Source organism: Oryzias latipes, chromosome 7, assembly GCF_002234675.1.
Source record: "Oryzias latipes chromosome 7, ASM223467v1".
Taxonomy (NCBI): Eukaryota; Metazoa; Chordata; class Actinopteri; order Beloniformes; family Adrianichthyidae; genus Oryzias; species Oryzias latipes.
Window position 1 is genome coordinate 7,968,212 of NC_019865.2, and position 24,037 is coordinate 7,992,248.

At 38.1% G+C, this 24,037-nt stretch overlaps 2 protein-coding genes across 3 annotated transcripts in view; one reads left to right on the forward strand and one right to left on the reverse strand.

The window, feature by feature from the left end:
- Nucleotides 1-18,995, forward strand: part of gpr153 (G protein-coupled receptor 153) — a 48,396-nt gene extending 29,401 nt beyond the window's left edge. For both annotated transcript variants that reach the window (XM_020704522.2, XM_011476896.3), the window contains exons 3-6: nucleotides 7,272-7,701; nucleotides 11,448-11,637; nucleotides 13,861-14,045; nucleotides 16,270-18,995. In XM_020704522.2, coding sequence (XP_020560181.1) covers nucleotides 7,272-7,701; nucleotides 11,448-11,637; nucleotides 13,861-14,045; nucleotides 16,270-17,094 — 1,630 coding nt within the window. In that variant the 3' untranslated portion in view covers nucleotides 17,095-18,995. The remainder of the gene's footprint in view (nucleotides 1-7,271; nucleotides 7,702-11,447; nucleotides 11,638-13,860; nucleotides 14,046-16,269) is intronic.
- A 3,457-nt stretch (nucleotides 18,996-22,452) lies between these two features.
- hes3 (hes family bHLH transcription factor 3) lies at nucleotides 22,453-23,594 on the reverse strand. Its single transcript, XM_004070637.4, has 4 exons — nucleotides 23,503-23,594; nucleotides 23,333-23,428; nucleotides 23,127-23,208; nucleotides 22,453-23,025 (listed from the first exon to the last, which is right to left on the reverse strand). Exons 1-4 carry the CDS (start codon nucleotides 23,548-23,550, stop codon nucleotides 22,565-22,567), a joined length of 687 nt encoding a protein of 228 aa, XP_004070685.1. The 5' UTR covers nucleotides 23,551-23,594; the 3' UTR covers nucleotides 22,453-22,564.
- Between the last annotated feature and the right edge of the window lie 443 nt (nucleotides 23,595-24,037).

Here is a 24,037-nt window from a genome sequence, read left to right on the forward strand (position 1 = left end):
CACTTCACTATCTTAAAGTGTTGCATATCAGCCCAAAGCTGCTTTTCTCCACATTAGAATCAGCTGGAATTACATTAATGCGTAAACTGTGGAAGAGCTACAATAGCTCACAGAATGTCTAAAGCTCCAGTGTTAAAAGGATAACAGACAAGTAAATATGGACCCTTACAAGGTGAAAGCAGTTCTGTTATACCCTACCCCTGACAAAGTGAAAGCAATTATGTATTTTGGGCCTTCCCTACTTCAACAGACGGACCATCAAGGGATAGACGAATTGCTGCAACACTCCTTCCCTTTACCTTCATTAAACGTTTTAGATAGACCACTGAGGCTATTAAGGCATTCAACAAACTCAAGACCATGTTTGCCCATATACCTATTCTTTGTGTTACAAATGATAAGCAACCATTTATTGTTGAGGTGAAAGTGTTGGGAATTGGCACTATCTTGTCCAAAAGGCCTGTCTGCAGAATGGAACAATGTCAGTGATCACAAACTTATGGCAATCAAACTAGCACTAGAGAAGTGACACTAACAACAACTTTGTGTACTACTGATCTGCTTAGAGGTTTAATAAAGCCAGCTAGTCTTTATTTTTTAACCACTTCAATTGCTTCTTCTCTTATCAATCAGGAAATAAGAATGTCACAGTTCATACAACTGTGAGGACCTGGAAGGATCAAACCTAGATTTGAAACTGTAGAAAACCTATACCTCCCTGCCATACCTCATTTGGCTACCACTAGGATGAGCCTTGAAAATGAGGTAAAAGAAAGCCCACTCAATGCCTCCATTCCCCCTGAATTTCTTCCAGCCCTTTTTGTCACCTGAGTCAAAGAAAAACTCTGTATTATTGTTGTAAAGATTCTGGTGGCTTTCCAAAAAACATCTCCACCTTTTCAGATTGTAAATGAGCCAAGCCTTGCTCCCAGTGACTTGCAGCGTTCTGTTGACCTTGTACCATTCCCAAATGCTTTTAGTCCCATGGATTTGGTCCCTGGTCTACACTCCTCGTAACCCAATCATGAAAATGTTTAATGGGTAAAACAAACATGTAAACATTTTGGCATAAATAATTTTCATGAAAGGAACAAATAAATAAATGAAAAAATGAAATGAAACCTTGTGCCATCTCAGATGACCCCCCACCCTTACATTGACGTGTTCTCCCTACCATGACAAAGGTGGATAAAAGTGGAAAGATTTCATGTAATCTATGGACACCAGTGAAGATCACAAATCATTGAAGAGAAAAGGTTCAGAGCACTGTCTAATGGGTCTAGATGACCCAACTCCCAACGTTAAAGTGCCTAGGATAGCACAAGGGTAAAAAAAAACCAATATATTTAGTATCAATTGATAAATTCTCTCAATGCCATATTTCTTCCCTCCTCTTAAATTTCCCTTTGCCAAATGAATGACTGAGATCCTTTTACGGCATGTTTTCATTTTTTGTGGACTCCACAGAAACATTGTGTCATCGAGGGTCCCAGAATTTATTCAAATTATGGTTGCAGTTCTGGATCAGTCTATCTTCAGGGTTCCATCTATAGTCCAAGGTGCTAATCAGAGATAATGAACTAGCAGTTGAACACTAGTCTCTACCTTTACCTTTGCTGTTGGAACCCTTCATTTTGATTTCGTGAGGTAATTTGCGGATGTAATCCTGCCGGGTATGTCACTAAAGTTATAGGAATGCTTTGACCCATTTTTGCCTACCAGGAAAGTTTAGTCTCTGCATCTTCTGTTCAAGTTTCTTTCTGTCCCATCCATTGAACTTGCTTAAGGTCCCGCCAAGTGCTGCAATGAATCATGGAGTCTTACAGGAAGCTTGCAGGAGACAGGCTCCTCCACTGTACAGGATGGGCCAGAAGATCTGGTTTTCCACTGCAGACATGCCTCTTAGTGTGAATTACATGGGTGTTTGGTTTATTTGTCCAATTTCCATCTCAAATTTAACATCAAATCCATGTCAAGTTCAGCCCTGAACAAAGCTTCTGCTTTTGACCTTGTTTTTTTGCTGGATTATTGTTACTGGACCTGGATTGTCTTTTGGATTATACTCTACAAACTCTTGCTTCTCCTCTCTCCCTCACCATAAAATGTCACCAAAACCGCAAATTGCAATGTAAAATGTATTTCAACAATCACTCTATTCCAACTTTTGGACAACAGATTCTTTTCCTCTGACACTGCTTTGGCCACTTACTCTAACCGCCTCCTGGACACATAGTTATTACAAGACTTTTTCAAGTTGCCACAGTGCTTACTCTGACTGATTGACCATTTTCTTACCCTCCAGCATTGCCTGTCAGCCGTACTTATGTCAGTAAAATGTCCACAATATCTCAAATAAGATTGATTTATCTCCAGTTAGCATTATCTTTACTCACTGGAAGTACACAACTTGCCTCCTTAATCTTTAGTCACTGGGAGACTTGGTCACGTTGACGTTTCCTGCGCTGCTGCCTACTTCAAACTTTATTTTAATGAAAACTTTGAACACTCCAATGTGAGTCTGACTGGGTTGTCCATTTATGCTTCACTACACAGGTAGGAGTTCCTTGCTGCTCTCAGCAAATGGGCTGTTTTTAGTGAGACAATTTTCAACTTTGATTCATAGTGGTTTGTCATTCATGCAATCAAATATCTCATACCACCTGCTGGTGCAGTTCAGCAATTCTCCATCCCTTTGCAAATCTCTAATTTTTGGCCATCAGGCAAAGGATAGTAATCCTTCAATAAGCTCCCAATAAAAGGGTAATACATTTCTCAGGCAAATAATGTTGAAATTACAACCAGAAAAAAAATAATTTTAAAATTCGAATCAACTGATGACATACAAGCTTTGATTCTGGTGAAAACAATATAGTGGTGAAGGTCAGCGTTTGAATGCCTTTCTCCTTCTCTTTTGTTGAAATTATGTGAACAGACTGCCTGCTTTGCTTGGCCTACAGATGTTCAATCTCCTGTTCTCCTGGCCAATTTTCCAGCTAAGCAGATGCACAAATAAGATATGCAAGCCTTTTAAATCCAAGCTCAGTCTCCCTATCTATGTTGCCTGTGCAGCTGCCACTGTTGGCAAAAGCTCACAAAAATATCAAACTATATCCAAATACTGTTCTTCTCAGTCTGATCAGAATGTAAAGTATCCCCTTTTCAGCTGTTTTGTGGTTTCGTGTTATTTTTTACAAGGTAGTAGGATGGAAGCAATAGCTCAGGTGGTGCTCTTTCCTCTTTCATTTATATAGCTTCAATTTTTCAATGCTGAACCTTCATAGCCGCTCACCTCTGACATTAAAATATAATGAAGGCCTAAATTATGAATTATAGCGTTTTACTTAAGCAGCTTTTACCATTACGCTGTGCTCACCATCTCATAGGAGCATTTTCTCTTGTGCTGCGGTCCTTCCCCCTCTCTGGTAATTGGTTGGTGACGTTCCCCATGTACCAGAGGCACATTCAGGAAACACAAGCATTATTACTCAATGTGACAAGGGAAATAAAACACTGTGCAAAAACTGATTCAGCTACCGTACTTGCTTTTCTGTACTAATTCTGTGCCAGAGCATGTGAGTTACTACTTAATATGTAACATGTTAAATTATATTTTATTTAACCTTGCACTTATAGGTTTTACAGCATTTATGTATTCAGTTCAGTAGATTTTAATAATAATAATAATAATAATAATAATAATGATAATAATAATAATTTTAATGAAACAGACAGGAAGAAAGATGTCATGTTCTCAGATTCTCTTGGAGCAGCAGATTGCATTTCTTGCTAAAAGGGCTCAAGGACAACTGGCAAAAAACAACGACAAAGAACTGACAGGACATTCTTCAGCAACATAACAAAGCAGAAAAAAAAATAATGACTCTCAAATGTGCTTCATAAGGGGAGAACATATGATGAACGAGATGTGACAAAGTAACTAATATTTTAAAGAGCTATAAAATGATGTGTACCATTTCAGAAAACACTCTGTGAACGCGGATTTGGTGTTTACACTTTTTCTGGCTTGATTTTCATGCATGCTAAAACAAGAAATGTAACTATACAAAACCAACATTTCACATTGAAGGCGGCAGTTTAGCTCATGCGGTAGAGCAGGTCGTCCAACAACCGAAGGGTTGGCGGATCCCCGCTCTCCCCAGCCAGCTGTCGCCCCCACGCGCGACAAGTCTGCAGCTCCCCCCTCCCCCCAGGGGATGGGTCAAAATGCAGAGAAGAATTTCCCCATTGTGGGATAAATAAAGTATCAATTATTATTATTTTTATTAGTTCAAATGGCTGAGGATTTGCTCAGTAATCCAACGGATCTGACCAATAGCAGGTTAGAAAACCAACAAAGAAATCTAAATCTTCTGTCATCCTGAATTGTGTGGCTGCTTAAGGCCGTGTCACACAGCCACTTTGTGCATTTTGTGCATATTGCATGGAAGAAAACTGGTCATATGTGAATATACGTGGAAAAAATGAGAACAGTTGTTGTCTTTATGAGAAATTTTCACAGATGTTTCATGAATGAACCACATTAAAATTACAGAATAAGTACAAATAAATCATGCAAAGAATATGTAAATCAACATAGAACATAAACCGTGCGTGATTATTGCACTGTTTATATACAAATTATTAGTGATTTGTGTTTCAATTACATTCCAGTATTTTAAGGTGATATGTGCGCCATATACGCAATATAAAAGTTAAATATCGGTGATACATTTGTTAAAAGTATGTTAGACATACACGGACATGTGTGAAACGGTCCTAAAAGGCCACAAATTTGCGTATGGATCTCGCAAAAATCACGCACCATTGCGTAAGATTTACGTCATAATTGGGTATAAACTACGTAAAATACCTGTAAACTGCGTAATTCTTAAACAACCTAAAATTTTAAGGGGCTCAAAACTGAAATCTAGTAAAGATCTGTCAGCCAAAACCCTTAATGGACATCTGAGCTTATGGATGAATGATGAACGCAAGAAATACTTATGAATACGTATATCCCGCATGTATCACCAATGATCAAAATTTTATACATGGAAAATACACAGTTGAGGTGGCACTGGCATCTAGTCCGGACGCCTCCTGGACGCCTCCCTGGAGAGGTGTTCCCAGCCATGTCCCACTGGGCGGAGGCCCCGGGGAAGACCCAGGACACGCTGGAGAGACTACGTCTCTTGGCTGGCCTGGGAACGCCTCGGGGTCCCCCCAGAGGAGCTGGAGGAAGTGGCTGGGGCGAGGGAAGTCTGGGCACCTCTGCTTAGACTGCTGCCCCCGCGACCCGGTCCCGAATAAGCAGAGGAAGATGGATGGAAAATACACAAAATTTTTGTATCGGCTGTGTGATGTGGCCTTTACAAGACTTTGGACATGATTTAGAGCAGAGTTCATCGTTAAGCCGATCGCGATCGACCGGTCGATCTTCAAGGACTTGAGGGTAGATCGCAGGCCAGCAAAGATAAATAACCAAAAAATAATAATAAGTTTCTAAAAAAATCCATCAGCGAATCAAAATCATCACCGAGAACTACGGGACTTGATATGCAGAACGGCCAATCGAACATCCTCTGATACATACAGTACGTCACTGCACATGCGTGTTTAAACCAACACTGAGCGCAAAATTCTGTCTGTCTTTAGAAAGTCGGTACCTGCCCCCACGGCACATCAAGTCCCCGGCAGAAGACCACTCCAGCCCACTGGAGTGGTTATTGAGGCCCGGATCGCCCCGCGCAGCAGTGTTTTCCTGTAGCACGCGCTTCTGGAACACCGCTCACGGAGCCAGAAGCACTTTGGAAATGCCATGTTCCCCCTGTTCACTGATTACAGCAGAGCATGAAATACGATAGTTGCTGCTTTCTGTTTTTGTAATAAAACGCCTCATCTGTTAATACAAAAGTATCTCCTCACAAATATTTGTGTACTCTTACTGTTTAGTTTTTGAATTATCAGTACATATCCAATGTTATGTAGTAATAGTTCATAATACGATGTTTATTAAACAGTATTTTAATCTCAAAATACTATATATATAGGTAGATGTTTAAGACATTATCGTCTCAAAAGTAGCTCACATCCCAAAAAAGTATGGGCACTCCTGATTTAGAGAGAAATTTGTGTCCTCTCTGCTAACTGTATCAGTCCACCGCTGTTACTGGATGTCGTCCTAAAAACCAAAGCATAACTCTCTCCCTTCGTTTTACAGAAATGAGATCTGACTTGGTTATTCAAAACCTTTTTTCTCAACCATCTGTTTATGCACTTGGGTGCTGGGTGTCTTTTCCAAACCTCCTCTCAGCCTTAGGTCCTGAACTGCTGCCATGATACTCTCATAAAATTTCTTGATTCATTATTTAGTTCAATATTCCTCAGAGACTGCATAGTATGGAGGCACAGAATTTCTTTTGTACCTTTCTGCCTGAGGGTTTGACTGGATTATTTTTTATATGTAGGGCATGTTTTTATTATTGAAAACATGAAGTTTGGGTTTTATTTCTCCTTAAAAAGTAATCTCTCGTCTAATCTATGTACTAATTATTTTTCTGAAATGGTTCAGTATTGGCAGTATTAGCAGTTGTGTCCCTGTTGCTTGAGTGTAACATGCTGTGTGCTTGCTGCACTAGTTGTGCTAATTAATCAGATACAATTGTTCATGTAATATCTGAGAAGTGATGATCTGGAAATGAAACTATAGTTTCCTACATTAGTTTTTAAAGGAAAACAAAATGTGATAGGTTAGCCTTTATTGGTAATTCTAATAATTTAAAAGGAAAAGCTCAACACTCCTGTTTTAACAAATGTTGGGGCAGCATTGTAAATGGCGGGTTTATGAACAGTGGAATAACATTTCTGTTTAGATATAAATTTTCCTGCAAGCCTTAAAACTCTTAGCAAATAATTACTTTTTCCAAATCCTTCTTTTCTACTTTTATTCTTTTTTTTAGTTACGTCATTTCTTTTGCGTGCTGTGTTTCCTGTGTACTGTTAATTTTCATCTCTACTCATGGGTGGCCTTAAAAAATAACGAATAAAAATATTTGAAGTACAATCCTGTATAATCCTTTTAGAGTAGCAATTCAATAATAAAAAAAATAATAATTCATAACAGGACTTTGATATTTAATAGACTTGTCGAAGTTTAAATTGTAAACTTGAACCGAACTACAGAACACACACAATAAAGCCAAACCTAGTTTAACTTGAATTTCTGACAGCTTCTCTGCTTTGACACAAAAATCTGTGTTCTGTGTTTTCAGGCTGAGTAACACCAAGAAGCAGGCAGTGCACACAGTGATGGGCATCTGGATGGTGTCGTTCATCCTGTCCACACTCCCAGCAGTGGGCTGGCATGACACCATTGACCGCTTCTACACCTCTGACTGCAGATTCATTGTGACAGAGATTGGCTTGGGCTTTGGCGTTTGCTTTCTGCTGCTGATCGGTGGCAGTGTGGCCATGGGTGTGATCTGCATCGGGATTGCTCTCTTCCAGACCTTTTCCGTTCAGGCTGGCCACAATGCTGACAAGAACAAGTTCAATGTCCCCACAATAGTGGTTGAAGATGCTCAGGGGAAGCGGAGATCCTCCATTGATGGATCAGAGCCTCTCAAGACATCGCTGCAGATAACTTACCTGATTAGTGGTATTGTCTTCATTTACGACTTCCTCACAGGCTTCCCCATCCTGGTGAGTTGATTTCCAGGACTTTTGCTGATACTGATGATAATACTGCACATATGTTTGTCATTTCAGGTCTCCTCTGATGCAAGCCCAAAACAAACATTTATTTCTGATGAAATTTTTTTTTACATGTTTTTAACACATTCCTTTGGCATTTTTCTGATGATGGAGAACATATATAAAGAAACTTAAGCTTAAAATTGAATTTCTGAGTATTCCTCCTTTAAATTATTGTGAATCAGGAGCAGACAGAAAAAATGCTGTTGGAAAAAACTTTCAGCAGAACTAGTTATCTCTTCCGCTCCATTCTGATGCATCCACTTGTAGATGACTAAATGTATGCCTTCATTTTCCTCATCGGAGCTGGAATCTGACTGTAAACAATAGAGCTGGATATTGCTTACCATTTTGGGTGTACCAGCAATGTTAGGTTGGGGGTTTGGGAGGTTGCTAGCTAGTGGGAGAGAACGTAAACAGATAGATAATGGGAAAGTGGCGGGCTTTCCCTGTGGCAATGGTCCTGCCCACATCTCAGGGGGAGATTTTTAATGAACTCTGCAAAAATTATGTCCTAGAAAAAAAAACGTAGGTTTTTATTTTATTTTGATTAAAATGGCATTATCATAGTCAAGACACCACTGGGAATCCTTTTACAATAGATCAAAAGATGACTGGAATGGAAATTTATATAGATTTGCAGATTTAGAACACAGTTGTGTTTAAAACAAGTTAACTAATACACAGTTTAGCATTTTGATTAAAAGTAAATGTAGTGATTAACTTTTTTTTGGAATAACCTTGGATGATGAGCTGTATTTGATGGGGTGAGGTAATATTGTCAAGCTACTAAATCAATTATATTTTAGTACACAAGTTTTACAATTTATCTGGTTAACAACAATTTGTTTAAATAATAAAGAATAGTATTTGTTAAATTTAAATTTTAAAACTAATTGTTTTAAAAAATAAAAACTATATGAACATTGAAGGGATTAAAGGTGGAATTCTTACATTTGAAAACTAACAGAAAATGTGTTTTAGGCAGAAAAAAAATTCAATAAATTGTTTAAAAGACAATTACTGGATACATAAACTCAATTTATATATTTGTATCATTGTTGCATTTTTAAAGTGTAAAATAACTAAATTTAGTTAAAGTGAACTATTAGTATAAGTGCTTTTAATATTAGAGCTGTATGCTCATTGTTTTATTTTTATAGAATACTTCTGATACCTGAATACTTGACATGGTATCTTAACATGTCATGATGTTATTGTAGGAGATCTGTGTTACTTCCTTTTTAAAAAAAAATAACATTCATGATCAGCTTTGGCAAATCTTTATTAACAGATTCCAGGTCTGACATTTTATTTCACCATGTACCCCACTATGATTCCTTAACTTTTTTATTTTACACTTACAAGGTGATGTGTTTATAAAAAATTAGACATAAATAAATTTCAAAATTCCCAACACAAAAATGTTTTTTTCTGTCACATTTAGGAAAATTACATTTGAAATCAACCATTGTGTTCATTTTTACAGAAGAAATGTGCAAAAGTGGCATTACATGGAGTTAACTATTAAAAAGAATAAAGTATAAGAAGTAAACTGAATAAAACAGAACATATAAAAGTCCTCCCATCTATCTTCCTGCTAGTTCTTCGTTTATTATTCTCCAACCTACATAGTGTGTTTCTTTTTGTTTAGATCAACTTTCATCAAGAGATGTCATTTTTATGTCTGTTGTTCTTTAAAGCTAAAACGAAAAAATCTTGACCAAAGTATTGAATTGTTTTAGGATAACCCCAAGGTATCAATTTTTTTTTTACCTTTTTCAGAGAAGATTTTAAAAAGTAAAGAATTCTTTATTATTTAGTCAGATCTGATAGAATCTTGTGTTTCATTTCAGTGTCATTGTTGTTTTTTTCTTTTAATTCCATTTTTAAAATAGCTTTTTTTTGTCATATACTCTTCTAAATAACAAAATCATCTGGTCATCCGTCTCTTCTCTGGCCTCATCAAGGCAATTACTCCAAATCTTAAACTGCCAGTCCCCACAGCTGTTTCTTTTTCCAGTAATTACTTCCTTTGTGTATTTAGGTTTGAGCTTTTTGCTAGCTCTTCTTCAGATTCTTGCATGTCACCCTGCAGATTTATGCTCAGTCAAATTTTTCTTCATTTCTGCCTAGTTTAGTTTGTCTTTTATGAGTTTTATGCTATCATTTATTACCTTAACACAGGAAAAGGCAGCACTACTTTTCATCTGTAACCGTTTGCTATGCACACATAGTAGAGAAAGATTCAGTTCAAAACTTTCAAAGGATTATTTGTTTCTATGTGTGGTCTGAAATTTAGAGACTTTTGCATTTAAAAAATGTCATTGGATTGCTCTTTTCTTTTTGTCTTATACGGAATATTTATTTTTATTTAGCTGGGTCTTCCATAAACACAACCCCTAACAAAAGCAGTTCATCTACCACCTAAAACGACTAGGAACTTGGAAATAAGTTTTTGATTTCTGAAGGAAAGATGTAAATTTTTTGGGGGGGATTTGTGCAACAACTTTCAGCTAAAGATTGTTTTGACTTTTGTTTTTTTTTTTGTATTTAACTATTTTGAACTGCTAAAATAAAAAATAATCATAAACAGAAATATGGAGCAAAATAACAATATAGAGTGTTCAAAGAGCTTAAATAAAGTATGAAAACTTGTCGAGTCCAAACCCTTTTTTTAAAATTCTGTCTAAATTTGTTACATTTATACAAACAGTATTTGTACAGAATTACAAGAAATAAACACTTAAAAATCCACTATGGTCAGAAAAAAATAATTCATTTTTGGAAAATTCCATGTAGCAAAATGCGTCAGCATCACTAATAATAATAATTGATACTTTATTTTTCCCACAATGGGGAAATTCTTCTCTGCAATTTGACCCATCCCCTTGGGGGAGCGGTGAGCTGCAGACTGGCCTCGCTGGGGGGGGGGGTGACAGCTGGCTGGGGAGAGCAGGGATTGATCAGCAGACCCTTCAGTTGTTGGACGACCTGCTCTACCGCCTAGGCTAAACTGCTGCTCACCAATAATGCAACGCCTTTGTATTTTAATTATTAAAAATTTCAAACGATAATTAGGGCGGGGGTTGTTTTAAAATGTGACAATACACATTTTGCCTTAGATTGTAAACTTAATTAAATAACAAAGGAAAAGTCTGTACAAAAAAAATCATCAAATGATCACATCACACAGTCTGGTTTTCCCTTGTGTTGTCATACAAGGTAAAATTCTTGTTTTATGGTTTTTGTAAAAGTGACCTAGCAAACAGTCATAACGTACAATGGTTGTTATGCAACTGAATTAGTGTATATAAAAACAAAGTACTAAAAACAATACTTAAAAAAAGGAAAAATACTAAATCATGTTCAAAAAAATCTTTTAATTAGTTGTTTGCTGCTGCTGCTTCTTCAATTAACATTGAAGTAACAGGAGTCCAGGCTTCTCTGAAGCAGTTACAAGATTTGTGTGTAAAGTTTCCATCTTTTGAAATCAAAGATGAGATAAATGGTTAAGTCTTGATTGAAAACTTTTCTTAGTTTTACTGTGTGAACTCTACTCTGAAGAGGAGCTTTGTTAGATCCACAACCTCAAGTGATACATCCTCAATCTCACTTTTATGAGAACTTTGGTGTTATTTTATCTGTTTTCTTTGAAGATGGTCAAGTTTTTTTCCCCTCTTGGACCTGCACAGGTGGTGAGCTTTGCCAGTCTGAAGTTTGACCGCTCTTACAACTGGATGGTGCTGTGTGTGCTGTGGTGTTCCATCGCTCAGTCAATTCTGCTGCCGATGTTCCTCTGGGCCTGCGACCGCTATCGGGCAGACATACGTATGGTGTGGGAGAAGTGCGTTGCCCTCATGTCTAATGACGAAGTGGATGAGGGTAAGCTACTGTGAGACATCTCCCTCCTGTCCCTCCCCCTTCTCCCATCTCCTCACCCAATAAATTGAATGTGTGTATATGAATTCTTTAATCCAGATTTCTTTTGGTTTGTAAGAAAGCTACAAGTGGAGTTTAAAAGTTCAGTAAGAATAAATGCATGCTACACAGAAACTAAAAAGATCAAACAAATTATTTTTTCCAAAATGTCCCTCCTTTTTAAAACAAAAGCACACATAATCAGTTTATTAAACTCAGTGTCTGGCAGCTCAGAAGACATCCTTCCTATAATGAAGCACTGTTTAAGTTTACAATTCTAGCTAGAAAACAATATCAGTTTGTTTTCTTTGCAAACTGAATAGTGTTGTACATTTGACTTACAGTATGCTGTGATTTCAGCAGATATTGGTTATGATTTATCAGCAGAGAATGAGATGGTGTTATTGATTAAAAACCAGAAAAATAATTTCAAATCAAAGACATTTTTACACTATATAATTGTAATATGAATACAATTTCACTTGATTTGAAAGATTTGAGTGAATATACATATTTTGTAAAAAAATTAAGTTACTTGAAGAACTGAGTACAAAGGAATAATTGCAACCTGTATGCTTAAAAAAACATGTTATCCTTTTGGTTTTAAAGATACTTTTTAGCATAATTTCCAAATTTTAGTCGTTAAAAAAATCGTTTTTTTCCATATTGGAAATTTGCTTGTTTTTTATTTTAATTGCAATTGCATCTGGGTCAGAAAAATTGGTCAAAATGTTATCATGTGACCTATCATCTACCTTTATTTTCAAGAGACAAAGCTAAAAAAAGGCAAGTGTCTGTGTAATTTATCTCTCTAAACTAGACATTTTGTGACTTTTCTACATGGTGTGTATTTTCGAAAATGCTTTGCTGTACCACGCTATGAGACTAATGTCACAAAGAGGAAATCATGCTGGACAAAGGACATATTTTCCTTGCAGCACTTTTGTCTTTTTTACTTTAATGCATTTAAACTGGCCAATCTTCCCCTAGAATGCTCTAGCATGAGAGAACTGAACAGTGAATAGTTCCTTGAGTATTTGTTAGACTGAATAGTGAGTCTGGAACAAACGCAGTTAAGCGGAAAAGCACTTCCCTGTCATTATGATGGTCATATTTCCCTCAAGTCAGAAAAAACAAAGCAATGTTTTTTTTCCTATTTTTTTCTTTTTCTCGTGGATAATGTTTGTTTTGAATAAAGTTTTTTTTTCGTTTTTGTGTGACGTTCTTTTCCTGACATTTAAAAGTTTAATGATTAAATTGTGCTCTAGTCTGAACAGTTGTTGAAATTAAAGGAAGCATTTTATTCTCAGGGGCCTGAAATAAAATACCTCTGCAAAGAATCACAGACACCTGATGAAACTTGATTTTATAAAATTAGGTCACATGATTATTCATCTCCATAATTGGGTCCATGATCTCTGTCAGTGTACTGCTGGCTAAAGCTAAACCCCACCTTTCCTGATTCTTACCCTCCAAACCTTTGACCCCCTCCCTCTTTTGACACCCTTCCTCAGAACTGCTTTCTGTTTGGTAAAAGCCAAAAAGAACCGCCCAATTGGCAGACCATATTTTGTGCTATAATTAACACTGCCAGTTCTCTGCTTTTTTTTCCAGAGGGCTTGCCATGTATAACTCATCACAGTTGTATGTATATGGATTGTTTCCTGTTTTTCCAAAGCTACTGACTTGCATGCAAAGCTGCCTGTGCAAATAGCTGATCTCATCTTCCATCTTTCGGCCGACATTTGCCTTCAGGTGTTTTCACCCGTCTCTAAAGGATCCGTAATGAAGACAGAAGTTGCTGTTTTTAAAAACGAGATTTTGCCATTTTGAAACAATTTTAGTATAAGGGATATTTAGAAAAAACATAATTGAGTTCTCAGACTGTAACATCCAAGATTTTTAATGCTGCTATCAGTCCCAACTAATCCATTCAAAATCAGCCTACAGCTGTCTCAGCTTTTATATAAACTTTTTACATCATTTTTCTTGGTCATTTTGTTCTTAACTTTATGTATCGCAGTTATTTTTTTCTCCGAATTTTTACATTCCTGAGCAGAGACACGAAAAAAGGCAATAAATCGGAGAACAATTGAACTTGTTTCTCTTATCTATCTGTCTGTCTGACTGTCTGTCTTGTGTATGGAGTCCGTTGCTCTCTAATCCTGACGTTTCTGCGCCTTGCAGAAAGCAGCCAAGATGGAGGAATTCATGCCGACTTAATATATGACAGACCATATGACTATAGCTCGGCGCCTGAAATCATGACGGTAGACCGTAATGCCAAGTATGAGTTCTCAACCTTAGAAAGGGGGGTTCCGCAAGGGTATCCATTGAGGGAACAACAGGAAGATAAAATGCAGTATTTGCAGGTATATTTTTTTTTATTAATTTTCCTAATTTCTTTAATTTAATCGTTTAAATTGATTTTTTTATGTGCATGAAAAATGGCCACATATGCCTTTATAACATCTTGACTGAAATTTTTGTGATCCCCAACTATTTTATAAATGAAAAACAATGAAAAATAAGGTCAGTCTGACAATGTATGGTAAATATGACCATCAGCAGTCCCATCAATGCATTAAATGTGCTTCATTTATCAAGTCATTTGTCCATTGACATAGATCTTTAAGCAAATGATGGATTTTCTTTCTCAGAAGAGGGTAAGAGTGTAGTAACTGATTTACACTCTTCGTTTCAGGAATCCCTCAAGGCTTCAGGAAACCTGAACATGTTTTCATGTTCTGCCCAAAAGCAAAACACTCTTAATTCTGTTTCAGTCAGACAGAGAGCTGCTAAATGTCCTCTTTCAGCCTGAGATAACTTGCAGCCTTCTAGGGCAACTCAACAACTTCTTAACTTCATTGTGACGCTCATTCTGACCTCATTCTGTAAACGACAGTGTCAGACCAACTTTGATTAAACGTTGCTAAAACTGGCTGATCCAAGTCAACATAACTGCAAATAACGAAGCCTTGGTCTAGAAGCCTGCAGTGGTGCCGTTTAATCTCAGAATCAGCTGATAGATCTCACACGATAGTAACATTACAAAGCATCTTGCAGTGATACTGTGTCATCTTTGTGTGAAACAAATTTAGAAAAGCTGCCAAGTTCACTCCTTGGTTAAAAAAATATATTCTCCAGATGTCCTGTATATTCATGGACATTTCTAACACCAATGCTCCTGTGGATTTATATGCATATATATTTTCAATCTGACTTTGCTGTTAAGAAGTCTGAAAACAGAGATGGATACAGTAGCCGTCATTCCATTACACAAACCCACACGTCAATCCATTGCCATTGTGCCAGATTCACTTTGTAGTTGAGAGGTTTTGTTTTAGTTATCTTTACAGATGTGCCACTTATTTGACCATTGTGTCACCACAACTTGGGGTAATTTATTTAGCTTATTGTAACTTCTGGAAGGAATCCTGTCAAAATTTTTTCATCAAGTGGCCGCTTCATGTAGAAATGGATATGTTCTTCTCAAGTGGTCTGATTACAGAATAAAGCATCTTTAGCTTTATTGTCTGTGTATATCCTCTCAAGTCTGTCAGAGTCGCCAGCCATTCTAAAGCTTATGCTGCCATCTGCTGTTCACTTCCCCCCCACCTAACACATTCAATGCTACTGTATCATCTGCTGTTTAATGTCTCTGCATTTACTGAAAGCAACCACAGGGGGGCAGGCTGATATCAATCTTGAGGCTCTTGACGTCACCTTGACAAACCCTCTGTCTCTTGCATAGTTGTCAGAACAGAATGTGAGTATATTATAACATGTAGACAACTATAAACCTTTAATTTTCATCTCTTTTTAAGAGATAAATACATTTTAATTATTTTTAACCCTTAGTAAAAGTCTCGGGCATCACTCATTTCCTTTATTGCATGTTATTTCTCCCCCCCACAGAGCCAGACTTTTGTGTGATCAGCTGGTTTCAAGCTAAATTCTAAAGGCTTCTTGACAGAATTGTGACTTTTTTTTTTTTTTTTTTTTGTGGCTGTCACTCATTTTCAGTCCACTCTTTTAACTTGACCATTCTGAGTGGCTCTTTTGTGTTGTAGCCACCCAGTCTTAACATTAAAAAACAAAATAAAATAAAATAAAAAACACTTGCAAATTCTCAGGTACAAGGACTGAACTGAAGATGACAATCAAGCAGCCAAAGGAAATGTTCAAAAGTTCATAAACTTGAAAGGATTACTAGAAAGTCTTTCTCCTTGGAAGCAAAATCTGACATGAGGGTTTCCTAAGACTTCTCCAGAGTACTTTGAGATAAACAGCTGTGCTCTTAACAATAAACAAATGCTTTTTAAAATTATAATGCGCCAATTATACTTGTAGGAAAGTGAAAGAGTCTTTGATGGAGGATGAATTAAAAAAGGTGTCATCACAGTGTTACCTCATGACAGTAAAAGAAAATCCTGCATGTATTGATCTTTTAAGTTAATAATGTAGGTTTTATGGACTGTTATGGTCCTCAGCATTTTGCTCTAATAATATTTATTGTCCAGTAAATATTTATGCATTTTAGTTTAATCAGAGTCTTCTAAAAGCTGAGAGGTCGGGTCTGTGTCTCGCCTCCAGGTGCCCCCTACAAGAAGATACTCCCACGACGAAACCGACATGTGGACCAGCGACCAGATCCCCTCATACCTACACAGATGGGGCTCCACAGAGGACATGATAGTGAGTGCCCATTACAGCTCCACCTTGCCGCGCCGCGAGAGGCGCAGGAACAGCCTGGTCTATTACCACGAGGGGAGCCACCATCACCCTCACCGCAAGCGGCGACGCTCTGAGGACAGCATGCACTTGAAGTACTTGCCCCGTGTGGTATATGGTGGGGAGAGGTGTGAGGATGAACTGCGGTGTTTCAGCCGTGATGAGGTGATCAACTTTATAGATGAAACGCCGTTGCCAAGCCCCAGAAACAGCCCACGGCGGTCCTCCACAATCTCCCTTATCCCTAATGTGTATACAGAGCACACAGTCATCTTTCCTCACTTTCCTCTCACAGACTTTGAGTGTGAGCCTCAAGCATTGAGGCGATCCTCAGAACACAGAAGGTGCAGTAGCAGGGGAAGTTCACCTGAGGGTTCCCCCAAAACTGACAGGTCCACTAGGAAGAAGAGCCATGGGGCTGGTGGCTCAGGAAAAAGCTGCTCAGAACGCCCTAAACGTCAGGACTCTGCAGGTTCACCTGGTCACAGCCAGCCGTCTCCAGGGCGCTCGACCAGGCACAGGACAGGTGGAGGTGCTGGTTCTGGTGCTGGAACTGACTGGGCTCACCCCAAGCATCTGAGCAAGGCTGAGAGTAAAGGACGCACAAACAGTTTTACAAGCACAGCCTCAGCATCATCGTCTAGATACAACACCGTTCATTCTGATTCTGCGGGCTCCATCACCTGAAAGGGAAGCTCTTCTGTTGGTCTCCAAACTTCAGCGCTCAGTTTACTGTAATGCAAGCCTCCATTAGTGGTTACCAAAAATGACCTGCTGGAATTATCAGTCCTGTTCCCAAGTTTTACTCCTTGCCACAAATGACCACCTGTCATTAGGATCCTTTGACATGTTTTCTGAAAGGGCCGTGATTTCCTGTGTAAGCCAGTAACAATGTTTGCTTCTAACTGACCCAAAATTTCTATGAAGAACACTTTTCTTCCAGCACTGACAGAAAATCTCTCTCTTTCCTGTGTTCATGAAACTTGATTTTACTGTTGAATACTGTTTCATTTGAAAGGACAAAATACTTTTCATATGTTTTTTTTCTTTCATTCTTTTTTTATTTAAATTGAATTCGTGTTTCATTTGGCCTGCAAGGACTGTGTTTTGTTGTATGGAGGCAATCTTTGCTTATTACTGTGCATATCCTTTTGACTAAAGGGTATAACACAATTAACATATTTATTTTATTAAACCAATGTTGCATTTTTCATTAACATTATTTACAGCACATAAAAACCTTTTTAGCATCATATTTTGAAGTGAAATGTAATCCCAAACTTTAACATGCCCAGATAGGTTTGTGTGAGAAATTGAGAAATGGAGTTAAGAACCTTTTATCCTTGACTAAGAAACACTATTGAGATATCTTGTACATATGGGGGATATTAATTATGTTTTTGGTGTTTTCTGTTTAGATGCTTAAAACATTTCCTTCTGATTCCTCTTTGATTTTATTTGATCATTTTGATATCATCAGGCAAAACTGTTGCATGCATACATAGCTAAAGAATATTATGCAAATGGTGCTTTATGGTCATCACCTGACCTCACCTCTTAATCATTTTTTTGTGTTTTTTTAACTTGTTTTAAAACTCCAGGAAAGGCTTTCCAGTTTTTAGAACCAGTTTTTCAATTTGAGGTATACATTTTGTTGTCATAGTCACATAAATGAAAGCTCTGATTCCATATGTCAAAATTGGGGAGGAAATGGGACTCAAGTTCAAGTAAACAGCTTTTGGGAAGTTATAAATATAAATATTAATTTACAAGAAGCTATTAAAAGACCGTGTTTGAAGCTTTGTGTTATGGAGTGTCATGGTGAACACTTGGTAATGTCACCCACAAGTTGCACATTTATGCAGATGATGATGCAAGATGATAATAAGAAGGATCATTTCAGCAAAAATGTATTTAGGGGAAAAAGGGTATTTTGATTTTAGAATTAAGTAAAATGAGCAGGTATTTGAAAATAATAATCCCTTCCCCCAAACAAGCATCTCAGTAAATATAGTTAAATAAATTAAAAACATCTCACCAAGGAGTTCGTCTTCAGATTTAAAGGAGATTTTTTTCTTTTCCAATTCTGACCTCTTGTGGACAGTTTCTGTTAATGTGAATGTATTTGCACAAATAAGCTGCAAGCTTTTAAGAGATTTATTGAAGAGAAAATTAAATAAAGTATCCCTCTAGAACGAAATTATTAGTGGTAAAACATTGCTTTCCCAATTTTTTTCTGTTTCCACCTGGGGAATAAACTTGTATGTGGTGGGAGTTTCTGTTTTAAGTCATCTGCTGTCATTGAAACCTTGCAATTCTGATGTGTTTGTGTACTGTTTACTGATTTGGATTGACCAGATTTGCTCAAATAGATCTTTCCTGGGGATAAAAAAAAAATCACATCCCATCGTCAAACTTTGATATTTCATGGATCTTTTGCATTTTGTTGTGTTTGCAGTATGAAAATCTAATTTTGTAACATATTCAAAGATTTACCAATCAAACAATGTTTAATGTTATGATTTTCTTGTTGAGCTGATGACTTTGTTAAAGAGAAAGGATTGATTAAATTCACAAGAAGAGCTCTAGGAGTGTGTGTGGTATTTTACTGTTCATCCCATATGCCTTTCCTGGTTGCCAGAGATTTTGTTGAAAATCCTGTTGATGTTGCCCTGTCCTTAGAGACCCAAAATCACAGAAGAATTATGCAGACTATGTACATTTTATCTGCAAAAGCACAGAAGTATATGAAAGTCTTGTTTTCAGTCTTTTACGGTGTATTTTGAATTATATTTTTGCATTTAATTTCAGTTTGCACACTCGAAGGTTACTCATTTGCATGGGTGGGTGTAATAAATTACGTTTACTTGGTTAGTTACGTGGATTTAAGTAACTGTAAAAAAAAAAGTACTTTTAAAAACATTTCTTCTGGATACTTTTACATGTGAAAGAAAACGTGAAATGAAACAGTAATTTGGACTCTCTTCTTTTATTGTTTTTAACATTTATGCCATCATTTCTACAGATAGGCCTACTCTATTATAATCAGGAGAATGCCATGTAAAACAGTAACAGCATAAAGATTTCTGCCAGGCTTTGATCATAACTCCTCTTACAGGTAGATGGGCTGTCTGCGGGCGAAAAAAAGGCGACCAGGGAACGCAGATGACCCACAGGAAATATCAAGCTCATAGGTCACTCGGAGAGTCCCTAGAGCCAAAATGTTCATGCACACTTTTCTACTGGCTGGCTTGAAAAGTTGTAGCGAACACTTAAACAACACGCAAGGGTACGTAAGAGGGAAATAGGTGTGAGACGTAGACAGGTTTTATCTTTTTTTTCAACTTCACCAAATCCTGCATACTGTGCAAGGGGCCTGTTAGTGCTATTCAAATGAAAGATGAACGCTCCTTACATGCAGCCTGACTGTTAGAACTTAGGAAATTAGACAATCCGGGTGTAGTTTGTGTGGTCATCCTACTAGCATTTACGTATCACCTACACACGCCTTGCATGCAGCGTTTGTGTGCGGTAGGTAAGGAGCCAGTACTCGTAACTTACTAATGTGGCATAAGGCCGCCGTGCAGCATCCCTCATGCGTCAAAAGTGCATGAAACTTACATTATCTGTACAAATACTTCACGTTACACTTACCACATGCATATATATGCTTCATTTTCAACGGTACGTCTCTTGAGGCGTCTGCATGAGCCTCGAGGGAACTACAAGATACCTGTGCTCCACTGGTTGCTCGTCTCTACCAAACCAACCTCCACGAGCTGGAAAACCCAAAAATCCACAGCACATGGGCCCGTGTAACTAAGGCTTCATTCTCCCTGATAAATCTCAGCTTTGACACTAAAATCAAGATGAAAGTATCCTGTCTGCAGCTTTCTTTACCATGTTGTAGAGGGATTTCTGAATCACTGACAGAGGCAACCTTGCCATTTGTCAAGTTAAAGTGTAAAAAACATCAGAGTAAAACATCTGTTTCACACAGAAAAATGTTTCATTAATAAAAATAGAAGAGACTTGTTGACTTCAACATGGTAAAACAAATGTTTAAATACCAGACATCTGCAAAACCCAATATTGCAAATCTCTTATTCTACAAAGTCGTGCTGTTAAAACACTGCAGACAAATTAATTTGTTTCTCTTATTGGGTAAATGTTTGGATTAAAACTTTGTAAATCTGCATTATTTTTGAAGTAATTCTACTCTTACTTGAATTTTTTGAAGAAGTCTCCTCTCCCTTACTGATCTGTTGTGTTTGTGAGAGGATTCAAGACTGATGTTGGTGTTTCCCGTCATGTATCACGTGACCTCTTCATTGTGTGAGTAACTTTAGAATAATCGGAGACTTTAGTTTCTCAATTAACCTTAAAAATGCATATTTGTTCTCTACTTTCTTGTTTTTACATTTGCATATGTTCTTTTTAATGGACACACATAAGCCGAAAGGCGGAGGCACTTTTGGCTAATGAATTCCTTTACTGCAGGAGGTTGTGAAGTCTGTGTTTACGTGATTGTTTTACACTGCAGGAGCCTCTGAAAGGAAGCACGAGTTCGGTTCATTCTGTTTGACAACAGTCTAGAGGACTATCTCTTTTACGCACAGATTGGGACTTAGAAGAGTCACGTGTTTAATTGCACTGTAACGTGGAAAGTGTTGCCCTGACTTGAAAGTGGTCAGTCGGACCACAATCGCTGAATCGGCGTCTGCAGCTCCTCAACCACCTTCCCACTAGTCTCATGCAAATGAAGGATTGTCGTCTCCCCCTGCGGTTCTCAGTTCTTATGTGGTTACATTCAATCTGAAACGATTGGAGAGATAAGTTGATGTAGAAATTAAACTGGAATCATGAACCACTCTATTTATCCTTTTTTTTTGGGGGGGGGGGGGGGGGGGGTTGGGCTTCAACACTGAGAAATAATGAACCTGGCTTCGGGGGCGACAAGGAATTCACAGCTTTATTTCTTGAGTTTTGGTTTAAAATATGAACGCAACGTGCGTGATGCGCACTGTTCTCATTCATGTTCCAAGTTTCTTTAAGAAGAATTAAGAAGGACATGAACGGCTTGTCAACAGTTCTCCAGCTGTTATGATTCTCCTCAACACTAAATAGCAGACACTTTATTGCACGTCTGCCCAAGCCAAACAACTGAACAGAGTATCTTCAGTCTTTGTCTACAGGGACATACAACCTGAATGATAGACAACGTGCTGCGCAACTTTCACTAAAACTGACAGAGACGCAGAGTCATAACGAACACTATACCGAATGAATATCTTTGCTAAAGTGTTTAAACATTTCAGACGGTTTTTGTGATTGTTTTTTAAAACTACAGCTGTCTTTATGGGTTACTTTTTTCCGGCGTTTCTTTCTTCAACAAACAGCATCTTTGTCGCCAAGTTGTCCAGAAAGTTATTGTAGGCGTAAAAACTAGGGCAGAGGGGATGGAAAATACATTTTTCCCATTAGCCTACAGGTGTTTTCTTTTTGTAATTTTTCTTTTACATCAGACTTTTCACAAGTTAGTAAAATGCAGCAAATATTTATTTCTCTTCTTTGGAATATAATTTTAACGGTATGATTTGAAGAAAATGAAGGCACGGGTTAAATTAAATATAATTATTTATTTTTTTAAACACGAGGGTTTCTGGTTGTGTGTCCTGGTGTTTTTCATGAGCAATTTAAAAAAAACATTTTCCATGTTTTTTGTTGCTCTTTTTACGTTTTTTTAAGGAGGTTGATTTTCTTTATTTCTTTCATTTGTATGCGTTAAACTTTCAGGGGGCATAATCAGTTTCGGACCACATGGCTCCGAAAAACGTCTCTGAAAACAAAAACTGGTCGTGACTTTGTAACTGTTCCAAACTTGTTTGCGGTAAACAGACTGGAGGAGCGACTTCCCAAATGTTTTGCTAAAAAATGTTCGTGTTCAACAGAGAAATTAGAAAAACTTTTTGACTTTTGCCAACAAAATGTTTATGGAGCACCTTGGCCTCCTCCTGAAAAACTGCATCACTTTAACACAATCCCTCTTGCATTGCTTTTATTGTTAAAAGACATATCTCTAATTAACACACAGTCAAGATCTACTACTGTACAGTGCAATCATCAACATTCAGTGGGATGTGACTCAGATTATGTTCTACCAGGGCCGCCACACGCTGCTCGCCGCGTTTGCAGCTTTCATGTCCTGTCTGATGACGCAGTCGAAGTCTTGGTGAAAGGAGACGCTGGTGTTCTGTCTTTGCGCTGCAGAAATGTGAGGTTTCTTAGGCTCTGATTGCTTTGAGTCTTGACTTGATGGGGCCGAGCTTGCGCTGTGTGGGTTCTTTCCTTGGTCGGGGCTGATGCCCTCCTCTGTTTGGGTTGATGCTGGCAGACATTTCCGCGTCTCCATCTGTGCCTCAGCCAGCCGCGCGGCGCTGTCCAAGGTGCTGGAGGCTTCCCCCTTCCTCAGGGAGCGGCACAGTTTGTGGGACAGCTGTGACAGCATCCAACGCCCGCTTCGGTTCATGTTGTCGGGGGTAATCAGGAACTGATTGACGTTTGCTAAGCAGCTACGGTATCCGGTTTGGTATTCAGGACAATCGGAAGCCACAGCGCCTAAAATCCGTCAAGATTTGTTCAAGAAATGAAGCGTTAAATCTGATCAGACAAAGCTTTTCTGTAATTCCTGACTTAATAGGAAAATAAGGGGAACTTACAGCTCTGGATCTTCTGGAGGTTCCTCAGATGTTTCACTGTGAGCTCCAGAATGTCGGCCTTTTCCAGTTTGCGCTTTCGGATCTATGTGAAATGTTTACTTCAGTCAGGTTTTTCCTCTCACAACAACCACGTTTTATCCATAAAGTGTCCAAAATAAGCAAATATATGTGGAAGAGGTTTGCCATTTTTGTCGCTGCATACTCACGCTGCTGCTGTAATAATTCTCCAGGAGAAACTTCAACTCATCCAAACACTGGTTAATCCGAGCTCTCCGCTTCTTCTCCATTAGGGGTTTCGACACCTGCACAAGAGAGAAGTCCACTGACCATCCCCATCCAATGTTGCAAATAATTTTCTCCAACTGTTTTTGCAAACCTTGTTGGGGGGTTTAGGTTTTCCCACACAGTCTGCTGACGCTACCATCCTGGTTTCTTCTGGGAGGGGGTTTCTTAAAGTTAAGCTCCTTTGCCACCGAAATGAGGGAGCTGGCTGGCCCCGAGTGGACTTATATAGAGACACCCACTTAACATCTCAATGCAAAGAGGGCCGCCTGTCTGCTGCGCTTTAATGAGCTTTATCGCGTCGTTTTACTGCCAGAAAGCTCATATTTTAATGGATATAGTTTAAATTCCAGGATATTTTATCACTTTGTTTTATTACTTATTTCAAAATTTCTGTCAATTTAGCCCTACATTTGGATGTGTGTTTCTGAATAAGAAAACGTGCTTGTACTGCCTTTACATGAATTAGTTGTACAGCGCACCCATGATGGGAGCCTAAGACAGCGGTCAACGTGTGGGGCACTGAGACCTCAAGAGAAGCGTAAAACTCTCCGTTGTGGTGGTTCTGTGCGTCGTGGGCTCTTCTGATTCGCTTATTTAATCTTTTCTAAGTGAGTTTCACGCCACCA